Here is a 17,751-nt window from a genome sequence, read left to right on the forward strand (position 1 = left end):
TTTATTCTCTTGTATCTTCCTTTCTTTTCGGTTATGTAATGAGCTTTGACGCAAACTGATTCCAGCTTTTCATTGTACGCTGTACTATTTCTTTGTTTTAGTGATAATGGAGATTTCTTTACTTGTTTTGGATACGGTTCCTTTGACTACACTAATTTATGAGTGAGTGTGCCCCATGCGTGTGTTTCTTTCAGAATATTTAGAGCAAAAAAGCTTGAAACATAATCTAACTAACTCCAATTCATCAACACTACCAGGCATTATATCGATAATTCATAGTAAATCAAACTTAGGAAACTAACCGAGATAGCAGTTGAATATTCTGTGATAAGCGCGTGAGCACCATCCAAGGCTGATAATCTCTAAACAATCCATCCGAGCAATTGACTGGGAAGTAGGGAACTCCGATGGTGCTTCTGTGTAATTGGTTTCCCCATAGGCTTGAGTCCGAGGACCATGCAAGGCCTTGGTTCTGTCCAAAACTTGTAAGATTTCTTATTTGTACTTGGTTTCCCCATAGGCTTGGGTCCGAGGACCATGCAAGGCCTTGGTTCTGTCCAAAACTTGTAAGATTTCTTTTTTGTACTTGGTTTCCCCATAGGCTTGGGTCCGAGGACCATGCAAGGCCTTGGTTCTGTCAAAAACTTGTAAGATTTCTTTTTTTTTGTACTTGGTTTCCCCATAGGCTTGGGTCCGAGGACCATGCAAGGCCTTGGTTCTGTCCAAAACTTGTAAGATTTCTTTTTTGTACTTGGTTTCCCCATAGGCTTGGGTCCGAGGACCATGCAAGGCCTTGGTTCTGTCCAAAACTTGTAAGATTTCTTTTTTGTACTTAGTTTCCCCATAGGCTTGGGTCTGAGGACCATGCAAGGCCTTGGTTCTGTCCAAAACTTTTAAGATTTCTTATTTGTACTTGGTTTCCCCATAGGCTTGGGTCCGAGGACCATGCAAGGCCTTGGTTCTGTCCAAAACTTGTAAGATTTCTTTTTTGTACTTGGTTTCCCCATAGGCTTGGGTCCGAGGACCATGCAAGGCCTTGGTTCTGTCCAAAAATTTTAAGATTTCTTTTTTGTACTTGGTTTCCCCATAGGCTTGGGTCCGAGGACCATGCAAGGCCTTGGTTCTGTCCAAAACTTTTAAGATTTCTTTTTTGTACTTGGTTTCCCCATAGGCTTGGGTCCGAGGACCATGCAAGGCCTTGGTTCTGTCCAAAACTTGTAAGATTTCTTTTTTTGTACTTGGTTTCCCCATAGGCTTGGGTCCGAGGACCATGCAAGGCCTTGGTTCTGTCCAAAACTTGTAAGATTTCTTTTTTTGTACTTGGTTTCCCCATAGGCTTGGGTCCGAGGACCATGCAAGGCCTTGGTTCTGTCCAAAACTTTCAAGATTTCTTATTTGTACTTGGTTTCCCCATAGGCTTTGGTCCGAGGACCATGCAAGGCCTTGGTTCTGTCCAAAACTTGTAAGATTTCTTTTTTTGTACTTGGTTTCCCCATAGGCTTGGGTCCGAGGACCATGCAAGGCCTTGGTTCTGTCCAAAACTTGTAAGATTTCTTATTTGTACTTGGTTTCCCCATAGGCTTGGGTCCGAGGACCATGCAAGGCCTTGGTTCTGTCCAAAACTTGTAAGATTTCTTTTTTTGTACTTGGTTTCCCCATAGGCTTGGGTCCGAGGACCATGCAAGGCCTTGGTTCTGTTCAAAACTTTTAAGATTTCTTATTTGTACTTGGTTTCCCCATAGGCTTGGGTCCGAGGACCATGCAAGGCCTTGGTTCTGTCCAAAACTTGTAAGATTTCTTTTTTGTACTTGGTTTCCCCATAGGCTTGGGTCCGAGGACCATGCAAGGCCTTGGTTCTGTCCAAAACTTGTAAGATTTCTTTTTTGTACTTAGTTTCCCCATAGGCTTGGGTCCGAGGACCATGCAAGGCCTTGGTTCTGTCCAAAACTTTTAAGATTTCTTATTTGTACTTGGTTTCCCCATAGGCTTGGGTCCGAGGACCATGCAAGGCCTTGGTTCTGTCCAAAACTTGTAAGATTTCTTTTTTGTACTTGGTTTCCCCATAGGCTTGGGTCCGAGGACCATGCAAGGCCTTGGTTCTGTCCAAAACTTTTAAGATTTCTTTTTTGTACTTGGTTTCCCCATAGGCTTGGGTCCGAGGACCATGCAAGGCCTTGGTTCTGTCCAAAACTTTTAAGATTTCTTTTTTGTACTTGGTTTCCCCATAGGCTTGGGTCCGAGGACCATGCAAGGCCTTGGTTCTGTCCAAAACTTGTAAGATTTCTTTTTTTGTACTTGGTTTCCCCATAGGCTTGGGTCCGAGGACCATGCAAGGCCTTGGTTCTGTCCAAAACTTGTAAGATTTCTTTTTTTGTACTTGGTTTCCCCATAGGCTTGGGTCCGAGGACCATGCAAGGCCTTGGTTCTGTCCAAAACTTTCAAGATTTCTTATTTGTACTTGGTTTCCCCATAGGCTTTGGTCCGAGGACCATGCAAGGCCTTGGTTCTGTCCAAAACTTGTAAGATTTCTTTTTTTGTACTTGGTTTCCCCATAGGCTTGGGTCCGAGGACCATGCAAGGCCTTGGTTCTGTCCAAAACTTGTAAGATTTCTTATTTGTACTTGGTTTCCCCATAGGCTTGGGTCCGAGGACCATGCAAGGCCTTGGTTCTGTCCAAAACTTGTAAGATTTCTTTTTTTGTACTTGGTTTCCCCATAGGCTTGGGTCCGAGGACCATGCAAGGCCTTGGTTCTGTTCAAAACTTTTAAGATTTCTTATTTGTACTTGGTTTCCCCATAGGCTTGGGTCCGAGGACCATGCAAGGCCTTGGTTCTGTCCAAAACTTATAAGATTTCTTTTTTTGTACTTGGTTTCCCCATAGGCTTGGGTCCGAGGACCATGAAAGGCCTTGGTTCTGTCCAAAACTTGTAAGATTTCTTTTTTGTACTTGGTTTCCCCATAGGCTTGGGTCCGAGGACCATGCAAGGCCTTGGTTCTGTCCAAAACTTGTAAGATTTCTTATTTGTACTTGGTTTCCCCATAGGCTTGGGTCCGAGGACCATGCAAGGCCTTGGTTCTGTCCAAGAGAGGGGAGTGTTGGCTTGAGGCTGGAAGCCCCTGGAGCTGCCCGCGCCGTTAGCAGTGCAAGGCGTAGCCCCTAGCAGGAACTTATGGCGGAGCAACAACTGCACGTCGCCGGAGATGGGAAGAACTCGTGAATCTCCGCTTGCTAGAGAGCTGACTCATGCGCCATCTGTGCCAACGCGCAAGCCTTTCCCACAGACGGCGCCAGTTGTAGGGACACGAATCTCTAGCGGCCTAACAACGATGTTGGGCTCGCGCGTGAAAGATCCCCCACAATAATATTTGTAGAGAGTGGGCTTGAAAGGCTAGCGTTGGGTCACGGGGTGTTGGTACAGGCCGGACCTTAGATAAACCTAGACTAGAAAAGGCTTTAGTCTGGATATTCAGGCCTTACACCTTTGTGACTTGAGGGATTTGGCTCCTCGGATCATGTCCGAGGAGCACTAATGTTTTCTCCGGTTACCTGGCGGTGGGTTTTTCGGAGTGATACGCATATATTATCCGGGAATTCTCCTTCCTGAGGTTTTTCTCCGGAAGTCAAATGGGGGCCCTTTCCTTTGTTACCTAACGTTTTCTTTTATACTAGCCTACGTTCGTTGTCCCTCGTCCACGTGTAGGGTCAGTTTTTCCAGGACTGATACTTGTCCCGTCAATCCCATCCCAGCATTGTTGGGCATGGTTAATAAAGCCCAAGAATCCGGTTCTGTTAGGTGCAATGTCATATCAATGAGGGGTATTACGGACAATTTCCCCAAGATATTTTCTGATCTTTCAAGTTAGCTTGTATTACACTCTAATCCATGAGACTTTGGGTCTGCCGAGGACTAAGCTGTCCTCGGCTGTATCTTCGGACCACTTTTGGGCTTCCTATTTTTGGACTTGGGCCCTGGCCTCCTTTAGTTTGGGGCCTGTGGACTCCAGATAAGCGAGCGAGCCAGGCCCCTAAACTATTGGGCCCCACAGAAGTATTTTCCAAGATACTTTGAAAAAATGATTGTTTGGTTAGATAGTTTAAAAATAAATGGTAAGTAGTCAATTTTTCCATATATATATTTTCTATTTTTTTTTCTTGGTCACCCAAAATAAAAAGAAAAGTGAGGCCCACAATGCTGGTGAGCAACCTCATAGTAGAGCCATTTCCTTGCTCTTCGCAATTTACTCCCTCGAGGAAAAGAAAAGAATATCCATCTGCATAAATATTAAACCGCAAACTGCTTCATGTCAATATTTTCATTTGCTTTTTGTACCGAGTCTCTTGGCTAAATACTGCAAAAAATGAAGTTTATTTGAAATATAAGCATTGTTTAAACTTATTTGGGAAAATGAGGAGAGGAGAAAGGCAAATTCTGGCAATGATGTTGCCAAAATTTTAAGAAAAAATGAGAGAGAGAGAGAGAGAGAGAGAGAGAGAGAGAGAGAGAGAGAGAGAGAGAGAGAGAGAGAGAGAGAGAGAGAGAGAGAGAGAGAATTGAATTTCAGTGATATAGTTATCGAAATTTTTGCCTAAAATGCAAGCTGCCTAGGAGGAGTGCTGAGAGAGAGAAAAAAAAAAAGGAATTGTGGCAATGAAGTTGCTAAAATTGTAGGGGAGAGGAAAGAGAAAAAAAAAAAAAGAATTAAGGCAATGGAGTTGCCAAAATTGTGGGGAGAGGGGAAAAAAAAAAGAATTAAGGCAATGGAGTTGCCAAAATTGTGGGGAGAGGGGAAAAAAAAAGAATTATGGCAATTGAGTTGCCGAAAATATAGGGGAGGAAAAAAAAAAAGGAATGTGGTTCACTGAACCTAGAGGAAAAAAAAAAAAAAAGAATTATAAGAATTGAGTTGCCCAAAATGTAAGGGAGAGGAAAAAAAAAAAAGTTATGGCTTGCTAAAGCTGGGAAAAAAAAAGGCAATGATCAATGGAGTGGCCGAAATTGTGGCTTGCCATAAATTTTTTTCTCCAGTTTCGACAAGCCACAGTTCTTTTCTCTTCTTTTCTTTTTTTTTTTCTCTTTCTCTCCTACATTCTTGGCAACTCAATTGCCATAATTCTTTTTTTTCTCTCTCTTTTCCACAATTTCGGCAACTCTATTTCACAATTCTCTCTCTCTCTCTCTCTCTCTCTCATACTATTAACGAAATTTTCTTTTCTCCTCATTTTCTCAAATAAATTTGAACAGTACCTGTATCACAAATAAACTTCATTTTTTACAATGTTCAGCTAAAAGACTCTTTGAATTGCATATCCTTCTTTACTAAATATTACTCTTATCTTGGTTTTAATAAACAAACATGTTTATTAAAATGACCGGATATCCTTTATTTTTGAAGTATATATAACAAAATAACCCTATTTTTGAAACTCAATATCATTAATATCGATTTCCAAAAAAAAAAAAAAACTATTTTACGTGATACTTTTACAAAATGGTTGTTTCCTCGTCGTAGTTTACAAAAAGAATAATTTTACGAGATACTTTTACAAAATAGTTTAAAAATAAAAAGGTAAGTAAGTCAATTTCCTCGTAGTCACCCAAAAACAAAAGTGAGGCCCACAGTGCTTGTGAGCAACCTCGTAGTAGAACCGTTTCCTTGTTCTCCGCAATTTACTCCCTCAAGCAAAATAAAAGAATATCCATCCGCATATATCAACCCGCAGACTGCTTCATCTCAATATTTCTTTCATTTGCTTTTTGTACCCAACACGTTATAATTCTTTCTTTCTTAGCCCCCACTTTCCGTGTACTCCCCACTCTTCCCATTTCTTCTCTCCCTATAAATACTCACCAAAACCACTCTCCAGAGGTTTGAGCCTCTCGCTAACCAAATCTCCTCTCCACAACTCTCTCTCTCTCTCTCTCTCTCTCTCTCTCTCACTTTCAAAAACTCTCATGGAGTCCAACAACAGCAAAAACACCGAGACCATCAAATTCCTCTGCAGTTATGGCGGGAAAATCCTCCCTCGCTATACCGACGGCACGCTCCGCTACGCCGGCGGCCTTACACGTGTCCTCGCCGTCGATCGCTCTATTTCTTTCACAGGTTTGTGTGCTCTTCTATTTTCAGATTCGATTTTTGTGAATTTGTTTGCTTTTTTTTTTTTTTTTTTTTGTGAATAATTAATCAATTTTTTTGTTTCTTGTTGTTGTTACAGAGTTGATGGTGAAGCTCGGAGAGTTCTGTGGCTCATCGGTGAATCTCCGGTGTCAATTGCCGACCGGAGATTTGGAAACCCTAATTTCGATCACTTCCGACGAGGACTTGGCGAATGTTATCGAAGAGTACGATCGCGCTTCTTCTTTGTCGATGAACAACCGTCCTTTGAAGATCAGAGACGTGCTCTCGCCGCCGAAATCTCTCAAACAAATCTCTCCTCCTCAAACTCCCCCCGAATCCTTGAGAAACTCTCCCTCCTACCGATTCGCTCCCCGGACTTACTCGCCGCCGGCCGGTTACTCAATCGGCGCGCGGAATTGCTACCGGAAAAGCTACCCGTATAGCCGCCAAGTTCAGGAGTATCCTAGGTTTTCGAAGATTTACACACATTGACTGATAGGATCTTCTTATACAACACAGACTTCGCAAAGCTTGGTTCAACTTGTTTAACCGACTCTACACTTGCACACAGAGACAGAGACTACGTACACAAGTGGGACTTCCATGTGATTAGAAATGCACAACTCCATTTATCATCGATGGTGGCACTGCGAACGAAATATTCTATCACAGTCAAAGATGAATTGGACGCTGAATCTCAAATTCTTTAATATAGACCACTTTCACTTGGCCGTTGAATTGTTAATAGATTCCCAAACATAATTTAGGCGTGTTTTAATTAGGGGTGTTTTAAAATCGATCGTGCTCGTATACGCGAGAACGTAACAATAACGTCAATAATTATAGAAATAGTTGCAAGTTGTAGCCCACGCTACTACCAAGCTTGTTGTTAGGCTTAAAAGCAATTTTTGTTGTAATAAGCGAGAAGCACCTATAAAAATAAAAATAAAAAGTTACAAGTTGCACGTCAGTTTATAAGGTCTAAGTAAATTTTGTAATATACCTCATATTGCAAATTATACTCCACTAAGTTTTGTTTTAATGAGTTTATTTTTTTATTTTTATTTTTTATATTGTAAGGACTGAATTTGGATTGGACCCAATATAGGATTGAGTTTTACCCCAACAAGCCCAAACAATGAATTTGTAGAGCGTGGGTAAAAGAACTAGTTCTATTTGGTAAGAAAGACAATAACAATTGTTTATTTAAGAGAATTAAATACAAGTAAGGTGAGAAAATCTGTACTCAGCATAGTCTGAGGAGTTACGTTATAATATCAAGTTGATGATCAAGATTACAAGAGTTCAAAGGATTATTATAAAGATTTCTTGATTTTTCGATCCCCCCTCCTTTAGGCCACTTTTCCATGCTATATACTATAATTTTGGTATCATCCCCACCATACACGTGTGGGTTAGGTTCTAGGAACTCCTTTTTGTCCCATCCAACACCTCCTAGAACCTTCAACTAGCAGCTGTAAGGCTGCTTACCACTGTTCAAGTATCATCTCCACATTAATGCGGTCAGAGAGTTAGTTGAGATGCATTTAATGTGGAGGTAGCAGTTTTTGTAGATATTTGTGGCCTCCCTTTACTCCTCCCTTATCTAATGTTTGATTTCTAATCGTGATGCAACCTTGAAGGATGTTCATGATGGTAGGACAGTCTTATTGACCTCGGATCTCTATTTCCGAGATGACTTTTCTCCTTAGACATATTTTGGATTATCGTATACAATCCTTATTTCTTCTTCTTCTACCATTCTCATAATAACCTTATTTGACCATCCTCGGACTAATAAATATCCTCGGATTGCGCCACAGGCCCAATTCGTACAGTTTTAATAGTACCTTATGGCTAACTGGCCTCCACATATATATATATATATATATATATAAAAGATAATTGAGTTTTAAAAATTGATAAAGAAAAAGGTTGTTTAGAATGCTCCAAGAGATTGCGATTTGTTTCAACATTGTAGTCAACTAGTCATATATTTTTTATTTTAAAAAAATATCTGAGTCATAATCATATAGTTGGATGGTTCATACTTCATAATACGGTCGAAAAGGATGGTAATATTAGTCAGTCATTATCTCTAATTTAATAAGTGCACATTTGATTAGAAAATGAAGTTTGATCTTTGATTTATTATTTGGCATGAGCGAAATCTAATTAACCTAATATATATGAAGAATTTGATACATATCTTGTCCTAAGTCCTGACAAGTGACAATAACATTAACACCTAGACTACTATTGATACCAATTCATTGTATTGCTTCTGGAGATGTCAAGCATCTCAGCAGTTTGACTTTTTCAAAAGATTGAACTTCAATTTCAGTCAAGAAAAAAGCTTTGGAATTTTTCCCAGGCCAATTTTTCAAAGTTCTCTGTATCATATTCAAATGTGGTCCCTTACTCTTAGCATTGTGTTTTGTGAAAAAATATTCCCTTGAGCCATTACTATTATCCATATAAGATACCCAACCTTGTTCATTTTAGAGGCCGAAGTAAACACATCTTGGCCCAATGGCGCCTACAGCTACCAAGAAGTGGAGAGCTGAAGTTTGAACTAATGACTCACTCTATAGAGGTGGACTTGACTTTTCTTTAAAAAAAGAAAAAAAAAATTGTTCAAATTATATATTTATGTCAATGAGTTGATAAGGTAGTTTATTTATGCTATTATTTAAGGGGCTTTCATGCTGTCTGAACAATAAATAAAACTCCTAAATTTTAGGTAATTTTTTTAAAAAAAATAGTTTTTTTCACCACACTTCTCCATATCCTATAAAATTAGGCATGAACTCTTCTTATACTTTCTAACACTTTTTTTTCCTAATAGAGTTGAACACATGCAAAAAAGAAAAATGTGAGAGAGAAACAAAAAAGGAGAGAGATTTTTTAATATAGGAACTTGGTTTTTTTTTTTTTTTTTTTGGATTAGAAAATTGAAATTAACATTATTTCAATTTATAATTAAAAATTGTGTATATATATATATATATATTAATGAGTTGTATATAAAAATAAAAACTGAAATGTTATGTGATTTGTTAAATAAATTGATAAAATAGATCAAATGATTTTTTTTTATAAAATAAATATTGATTTACAAACTCCTATGCGAATGCTAATAACCCTAATCCTAACCATGGAGGTATCCAAATGCAACACACATTTCAGCCACAAAATGTCCCAACACCAACAAAGCCAAAAGCCAAAAGCCACCTCCATTATTTATTAATAATACATTCCTTCATTATATTAAAAGTAGAGCATGACTTTTGTCCAGTGCTTTTAATGTATTAGACCCGTTACGATTATAATACGTGCCAATTTTTAGACATGTATCCCAATGGCAGCGGGAAATCTGGTTTCCCCTCTATCTGAAAGACGTCGGCTTGGGGCCAGAATAAGCCTAAACTTAAAAGCATGCTGTCAGCTCCACACGCAATATTGCAACTATAACACTGATTTAACACTGATTGAAGGATTAATATATATGAATGGTGCTAGTCCTACTGAGCCACAATAAAAGTCCAAGTGTCTAGCCAACTACATTGTCCACGTGTCTAGCTCTAAGGTTCTCTTGCTCTCTCAGTCTCTTCTAATTAAGTCGGTCCTAAATTCTAAAGAAGGATCTAGTTGGTGACAAGTGACTGAATACCAATTGATTTTCTAAAGAAGGATCTAGTTGGTGACAAGTGACTGAATCCCAATTGATTTTTAATTTAGGTAAATGCTTTCATGATTTTTATATATATTACTCATAATTTTATAAGCCAGTGGTCTGTCAGAATAGCATCTTTCTTTGTCTCTTTTTGTACTTGAATGGGTTAACTTTGTATTTAGAAACCAATTAAAATTAGAGGTTGGAGAACAATAAGAGGATTCAGACCTCCTACTTACAAATCACCCAAATAAAAAACAAGTTAAAACACTGTATTAAACATATAAAACAAAATTAACCAAAGAATCTTCCAAATATTGATAAATTTCTTGTACAACAGAATGCTTAACATTTGAGTTCTGTTTTCCTTTTTTTTGGTAATATATTATAGACAAGATCCATTTAAAATTTATAAACAAAGATTAATATACACTTTCAATTTGTAATATTTAATGCAAATATAAGTTACATAACATAAATCTATTTGATGATTTTTTTTTTTTTTTGAATACTAAGTGATGCAGATACATTAAGGAAGAATAAAATATTGTAATATTTTATGTTGTTTTCTTCTTTCATAGTTGAATTAGGGTTTTAATTGTTTTTCTTTTTCAAGTTAAATTGTTTTTCCTTTTTCAAGTAGGCGTAGGTTTATTATGTCTTTTCCTAAAAGGAGCAGGAGAAATTCTATTCCTATAAATACTCTTTATAGAGAGGTTGATTATTGTTATGTGTTGCTTAATAAAAGATTGTTAGAGAGGTTTTCTCTATTATTTTGCCTACTAGCCTAGTGTTCTTGTGGAACTTAGGTTTTGTGGAAGAATTGTAGTAATTGTGTGTTACAGATTCTGCTTCTACACGCCTACGCTACATCAGTTGGTATCAGAGTAAGGCTAGGTTCCTACCATGGCACAAAGAGGAGCATGTGGGGGAAGACTTGTTGCCATAGATGACGTGTATGAATGCGATGAGGTTGCACACGATGCGCAATTAGAGGCGTTCTTTCAACGAACAGAGGAGTGGTTTGATGCGCTTTCAAAGCAGTTTGCCGCCTTAGCCGTTGAAAACCAACCTCAAAACTGCCATCCAAATCCATGTTATGTGGAAGAGGAGTATTTTGATGTCGAGGAGGAGGACTACGATATCAAAAAGGAGGATGAATACATTGAAAGAGTCTGTGTAATAAATTGGGATTCTCCAGCAATTTATGATGACTATCCTGAAGATTATAGCCAAGAAGACAAGATTGAGCTTGATAAAAATAAAGTCATATACATACAAGGTGAGCCCATAACTCACACCATTGATGAGACTTTCGACGTTCAAAGACAAAAGGTTATTGATTTTACTGATTACAATCATAGGTTGGTACAATCAGTTTGTTCAGTAGTAGACGAGTTCTCAATTGATGAACAAAGTTTCAATCTATTAAAGCTTGAACTTGAACACATTAGACACTATGATTTCATTGGGGTTGATGAGTTTCTCTCAAATTTCTTTGGTAATACAGTTAACATCAATTTGGAAAGATTAATGGAAAACGTTATTGATCCCTTCTGGGAGGATTTTATTGAACAAAAATTGATAGAGATCAACAAGAGGCGTGAACAAGTGATATTAAGTAATCTTTGTGGAGTAGGCAATATGAAGTTTATGGATGTGTGCATGGATTCTTTTTTAGTACTTGCTTCATATATCCCACCGTTGCAAAAGAGGTCAAGAATAAAAATCCATACATCAAGATTTATTATGAGTGAGAAAAGATTAATAAGTAGCATAAAATATTTTAACACACAAATACGGGGAGAGAGGAAAAGGTTTTTTTAAAGAAAAAATCTATTCGATGATCTTAATCATATTAGGAGAAATTATTCCACACCTTCTATGATTAGGAGGACTTCTTTCCTAAGAGGGAAAAATCTTATGAATATTACAAAGTAGTTGATCAAAATAGCATTTGTCTGACTTGGATTTTCTTGAGCTTTTTGTTTTGGCTAGACAATGACATTTTCTCAACTTACTAGTCATTTTCTCATATTAGTGTTTTCATATTAATCACCTAAGGTCAAAAAGCAGTGCACCCAACAAAATGTCACCATTGCAACAAAATGTCACCCAACAAAATGTCACCTCGGATTAGTTAATCTCCTCAGATTGGGCCATAGGCCCAATTCGTATAGTTTTAATAGTACCTTTTGGCTAACTGGCCCCCACAGAAGTATTTTCCAAGATACTTTGACAAAATGGTTGTTTGGTTAAATAGATTAAAAATAATTGGTAAGTAGTCAATTTTTCCATATATATATTTTCTATTTTTTTCTTGGTCACCCAAAATAAAAAGAAAAGTGAGGCCCACAATGCTGGTGAGCAACCTCGTAGTAGAGCCGTTTCCTTGTTCTTCGCAATTTACTCCCTCGAGGAAAAGAAAAGAATATCCATATGCATAAATATTAAACCACAAACTGCTTCATGTCAATATTTTCATTTGCTTTTTTTATCGAGTCTTTTGGTTAAATATTGCAAAAAATGAAGTTTATTTGAAATATAAGCATCGTTCAAACTTATTTGGGAAAATGAGGAGAAAGGCAAATTCCGAAAATGATGTTGCCAAAATTATAAGAAAAAATATGAGAGAGAGAGAGAGAGAATTAAATTTCAGTGATATAGTTATTGAAATTTCTGCCTAAAATGCAAGCTGCCTAGGAGGAGTGCGGAGAGAGAGAAAATAAAAAGGAATTGTGGCAATGAAGTTGCTGAAAATGTAGGGGAGAGGAAAGAGAAAAAAAAAAAGAATTAAGGCAATGGAGTTGCCAAAATTGTGGGGAAAGGGGAAAAAAAAAAAAGAATTATGGCAATTGAGTTGCCGAAAATATAGGGGAGGAAAAAAAAAGGAATGTGGTTTGCCGAAACTACAGAGAGAGAAAAAAAAAGAATTATAATAGTTGAGTTGCCAAAAATGTAAGGGAGAAAAAAAAAAAGAAAAAGAATTATGGCTTGCTAAAGCTTGGGAAAAAAAAAGGCAATGATCAATGGAGTGGCCAAAATTGTAGCTGGCTTGCCATAATTTTTTTTTCTCCAGTTTTGACAAGCCACAGTTCTTTTCTTTTTCTCTCCTACATTCTCGGCAACTCGATTGCCATAATTCTTTCTTTGTTGTTCTTCTTTTTTCTCTTCTCCACAAATTCGGCGACTCCATTGCCTTAATTCTTTTTTATCTCTCTCCTTTCCCCTACAATTTCGGCAACTCCATTGTTACAATTCCTTCTTTTTTTTTTCTCTCTCTCTCTCCTTTACAACACTTCTCCTATTTCGAGTGCTCCTCTAATCTGGGCAGCTTGCATTTTGGACAGGAATTTCTGTAACTACATCACCAAAATTAAATTATCTCTCTCTCCCTCCACCACATCATTTCTCACTCCTCTCTCATACTTTTTCTTAGAATTTCAGCTACACTATTAACGAAATTTTTTTTTTCTCCTCATTTTCTCAAATAAGTTTGAACAGTATCCATATCACAAATAAACTTCATTTTTTGCAGTGTTTAGCTAAAAGACTTGTTGAATTGCATATCCTTCTTTACTAAATATTACTCTTACATTGGTTTTAATAAACGAACATGTTTATTAAAATGACCAGATATCCTTTATTTTTGAAATATATATAACAAAATAACCCTTATCTTGAAACTCGATAATGATAATATCAATTTCAACCAGTAAAAAAAAAAGGGTACTATTTTACGAGATACCTTTACAAAATGGTTGTTTCCTCGTAGTTTACAAAAAGAATAATTTTACGAGATACTTTTACAAAATAGTTTAAAAATAAAAAGGTAAGTAGTCAATTTCCTCGTAGTCACCCAAAAAAAAAAAGTGAGGCCCACAGTGCTGGTGAGCAGCCTCGTAGTAGAACCGATTCCTTGTTATCCGCAATTGACTCCCTCAAGCAAAATAAAAGAATATCCATCCGCATATATCAAACCGCAGGCTGCTTCATCTCAATATTTCTTTCATTTGCTTTTTGTACCCAACACGTTATAATTCTTTCTTTCTTAGCCCCCACTTTCCGTGTACTCCCCACTCTTCCTATTTCTCACTTCACCCTCCCATTTCTTCTCTCCCTATAAATACTCACCAAAACCACCCTCCAGAGGTTTGAGCCTCTCGCTAACCAAAATCTCCTCTCCACAACTCTCTCTCTCACTTTCAAAAACTTTCATGGAGTCCAACAACAGCAAAAACACAGAGACCATCAAATTCCTCTGCAGTTATGGCGGGAAAATCCTCCCTCGCTACACCGACGGCACGCTCCGCTACGCCGGCGGCCTTACACGTGTTCTCGCCGTCGATCGCTCTATTTCTTTCACAGGTTTGTGTGCTCTTCTATTTTCAGATTCGATTTTTTGTGAATTCGTTTGGTTTTTTTTTTTTGTGAATAATTAATCAAATTTTTGTTTCTTCTTGTTGTTACAGAGTTGATGGTGAAGCTCGGAGAGTTCTGTGGCTCATCGGTGAATCTCCGGTGTCAATTGCCGACCGGAGATTTGGAAACCCTAATTTCGATCACTTCCGACGAGGACTTGGCGAATGTTATCGAAGAGTACGATCGCGCTTCTTCTTTGTCGATGAACAACCGTCCTTTGAAGATCAGAGCCGTGCTCTCGCCGCCGAAATCTCTCAAACAAATCTCTCCTCCTCAAACTCCCCCCGAATCCTTGAGAAACTCTCCCTCCTACCGATTCGCTCCCCGGACTTACTCGCCGCCGGCCGGTTACTCAATCGGCGCTCGGAATTGCTACCGGAAAAGCTACCCGTATAGCCGCCAAGTTGAGGAGTATCCTAGGTTTTCGAAGATTTACACACATTGACTGATAGGATCTTCTTATACAACACAGACTTCGCAAAGCTTGGTTCAACTTGTTTAACCGACTCTACACTTGCACACAGAGACAGAGACTACGTGCACAAGTGGACTTTTACATAGCCATTTGAAATGCACAACTCCATTTATCATCGATGGTGACATTGCGAACGAAATATTCTATCTCAGTCAAAGATGAATTGGACGCCTTTCATGAATCTCAAATTCTTTAGTATAGACCACTTTCACTTGGCCGTTATATTGTTAATAGATTCCCAAACATAATCTAGGTGTGTTTTAATTAGGGGTGTTTTAAAATCAATAGTGCGAGAACGTGATAATAAATATGTTTGATGTCATGTCAATAGATTAAAAAATAATTGCAAGTTGTAGCCCACGCTACTACCAAGCTTGTTGTTAGGCTTAAAAGCAATTTCTGTTGTAATAAACGAGAAGCACCTATAAAAATTAAAATTAAAATAAGAAGTTACATGTTGCACTTCAGTCTATAAGGTCCATGTAAATTTTGTAATATACCTCATATTGCAAATTATACTCACTAAGTTTTGTTTTAATGAGTTTTTTTTTATATAAAAAAGATAATTGAGTTTTAAAAATTGATAAAGAAAAAGGTTTTTTAGAATGCTCCATCAAGAGATTACGATTTGTTTCAATATTGTAGTCAATTAGTCACATATTTTTTATTTTAAAAAAAAAATATCTGAGTCATACTCATATATTTGGATGGTTCATACTTCATAATAGGGCCGAAAAGGATGGTAATATTAGTCAGTCATTATCTCTAATTTAATAAGTGCACATTTGATTAAAAAATGAAGTTTGATCTTTGATTTATTATTTGGCATGAGCGAAATCTAATTAACCTAATATATATGAAGATTTTGATACATATCTTGTCCTAAGTCCTGACAAGTGACAATAACATTAACACCTAGACTACTATTGATACCAATTCATCGAATTGCTTCTGGAGATGTCAAGCATCTAAGCAGTTTGACTTTTTCAAAAGATTGAACTTCAATTTCAGTCAAGAAAAAAGCTTTGGAATTTTTCCCAGGCCAATTTTTCAAAGTTCGCTGTATCATATTCAAATGTGGTCCCTTACTCTTAGCAGTGTGTTTTGTGAAAAAAAAAAAAATCCCTTGAGCCATTACTATTATCCATATAAGATGCCCAACCTTGTTCATTTAAGAGGCCGAAGTACACACATCTTGGCCCAATGGCGCCTACAGCTACCATGAAGTGGAGAGCTGAAGTTTGAACTAATGACTCACTCTAGAGAGGTGGACATGACTTTTCTTTAAAAAAAGAAAAAAAAATGTTCAAATTATATATTTATGTCAATTTATGTGAGTTGATAGGATAGTTTGTTTATGCTATTATTTAAGGAGCTTTTAAGCTGTTTGAACAACAAATAAAACTCCTAAATTTTAGGTAATTTAAAAAAATAAATAGTTTTTTTTTTCACCACACTTCTCCATATCCTATAAAATTAGGCATGAACTCTTCTTATACTTTCTGTAAGGACTCGATTTATAACGACCCAAAACGATACTGGGTTCGCACGTAAATAGGCCCAAACAATATAATTTGTAGGCGTGGGTGTTTAAGAACTAGATTAACTTTTTTTGGAATGAAAATGTTCATCCTCACGTATATTGAGGGCTCAGAGCTGGTGCAATGATCGTTTTGTTTTGGTAATCGATACCGTTCTTTTGCTTTTTACGTTCTCCTTCTTCAGTCTATGCTTTTCTTTCTTTTCTTTTTTTGTTCCGATCCCCCCCCCCTGTGCATGTTCTTCTTTCAGTTTATATACCACCCTCCGTGTTCCATCCTCACCATACACGTGTAGGTTAGGTTCGGGGGATTTCTTTCTGTCCCATCTAGCACCTCCTGGAACTTCCTATGGGCAGCTGCAAGGCTGCCTCCTTACTGTTCAGGTATCACCTCCACATTACTGCGGCTAGAGAGTTGGTTGAGAGATAATTAATGCGGAGGCAGCTGTAGTTATAGATATTTGTTTGCCTTTTCTTTCTTACCCTTGGTCTGTTATCCCATCTTTAGTGGTGACGTAATTCCGAGGTCCGGTTGTAATAAGACCGCGTCCTGATCATCCTCGGACGCATACTGCTGAGAAGTATGGCGTCCTCGGACGAACACGGAACTCTACTTTCGAGATATTGACCATCACCCTCCCTCGGTAATTAACCTTATGACCTGACATGGCCTCCTCGGACGGATGTGCATCCTTGGATGGATCGCAGGCCCAACGATCCTGACCTTAATGGGCCTGTTGATTGGCTGGCCCCCACACTTTCTAACACTTTTTTTTTTCCTAATAGAGTTGAACACATGCAAAAAAGAAAAATGTGAGAGAGAAACAAAAAAGGAGAGAGATTTTTTAATATAGGAACCTGATTTTTTTATTTTTTATTTTTGGGCTAGAAAATTGAAATTAACATTATTTCAATTTATAATTAAAAATTGTATATATATATATATATTAATGAGTTGTATATAAAAATAAAAACTGGAATGTTATGTGATTTGTTAAATAAATTGATAAAATAGATCAAATAATTTTTTTTATAAAATAAATATTGATTTACAAACTCCGATGCGAATGCTAATAACCCTAATCCTAACCATGGAGGTATCCAAATGCAACACACATTTCAGCCACAAAATGTCCCAACACCAACAAAGCCAAAAGCCAAAAGCCACCTCCATTATTTATTAATAATGCATTCCTTCATCATATTAAAAGTAGGGCATGACATTTGTCCAATGCTTCTAGTGTATTGGACTTATTCCGATTATAATACGTATCCATTTTTAGATACATATCATGATCGCAATGAGTGTCACAAGACACTAGACAGAAACCGGACCTTAAAAAAAAATCTGGTTTCCCCTTTATCTGAAAGACGTCGGCTTGTGGCCAGAATAAGCCTAAACTTAAAAGCATGCTGTCAGATCCACACGCAATATTGCATCTATGACACTGATTTAACACTGATTGAAGGATAATATATATGAATGGTGCTAGTCCTACTGAGCCACAATAAAAGTCC

General features: G+C 37.5%; 2 protein-coding genes across 2 annotated transcripts; both read left to right on the plus strand.

Annotated features, from left to right (window-relative positions):
• Window positions 1-5,867: 5,867 nt before the first annotated feature.
• LOC126702468 (uncharacterized) lies at window positions 5,868-7,176 on the plus strand. Its single transcript, XM_050401165.1, has 2 exons — window positions 5,868-6,105; window positions 6,218-7,176. Exons 1-2 carry the CDS (start codon window positions 5,955-5,957, stop codon window positions 6,610-6,612), a joined length of 546 nt encoding a protein of 181 aa, XP_050257122.1. The 5' UTR covers window positions 5,868-5,954; the 3' UTR covers window positions 6,613-7,176.
• Window positions 7,177-13,943: 6,767 nt separating this feature from the next.
• On the plus strand, window positions 13,944-14,893 carry LOC126702469 (uncharacterized). The gene is made up of 2 exons (XM_050401166.1): window positions 13,944-14,164; window positions 14,269-14,893. The coding sequence occupies exons 1-2, from the start codon at window positions 14,014-14,016 to the stop codon at window positions 14,661-14,663; spliced, it is 546 nt and encodes a 181-aa protein (XP_050257123.1). The 5' UTR covers window positions 13,944-14,013; the 3' UTR covers window positions 14,664-14,893.
• The last annotated feature ends 2,858 nt before the right edge of the window (window positions 14,894-17,751 follow it).

Source organism: Quercus robur, chromosome 10 (assembly GCF_932294415.1).
Source record: "Quercus robur chromosome 10, dhQueRobu3.1, whole genome shotgun sequence".
Taxonomy (NCBI): Eukaryota; Viridiplantae; Streptophyta; class Magnoliopsida; order Fagales; family Fagaceae; genus Quercus; species Quercus robur.

Excerpts from the sequence above, each read along its gene's own strand:
- LOC126702468 (XM_050401165.1), top strand. The coding sequence starts at position 5,955 with ATGGAGTCCAACAACAGCAAAAACACCGAGACCATCAAATTCCTCTGC. Across the intron at positions 6,106-6,217 it reads TCGCTCTATTTCTTTCACAG|AGTTGATGGTGAAGCTCGGA; the intron begins GTTTGTGTGCTC and ends TTGTTGTTACAG.
- LOC126702469 (XM_050401166.1), top strand. The coding sequence starts at position 14,014 with ATGGAGTCCAACAACAGCAAAAACACAGAGACCATCAAATTCCTCTGC. Across the intron at positions 14,165-14,268 it reads TCGCTCTATTTCTTTCACAG|AGTTGATGGTGAAGCTCGGA; the intron begins GTTTGTGTGCTC and ends TTGTTGTTACAG.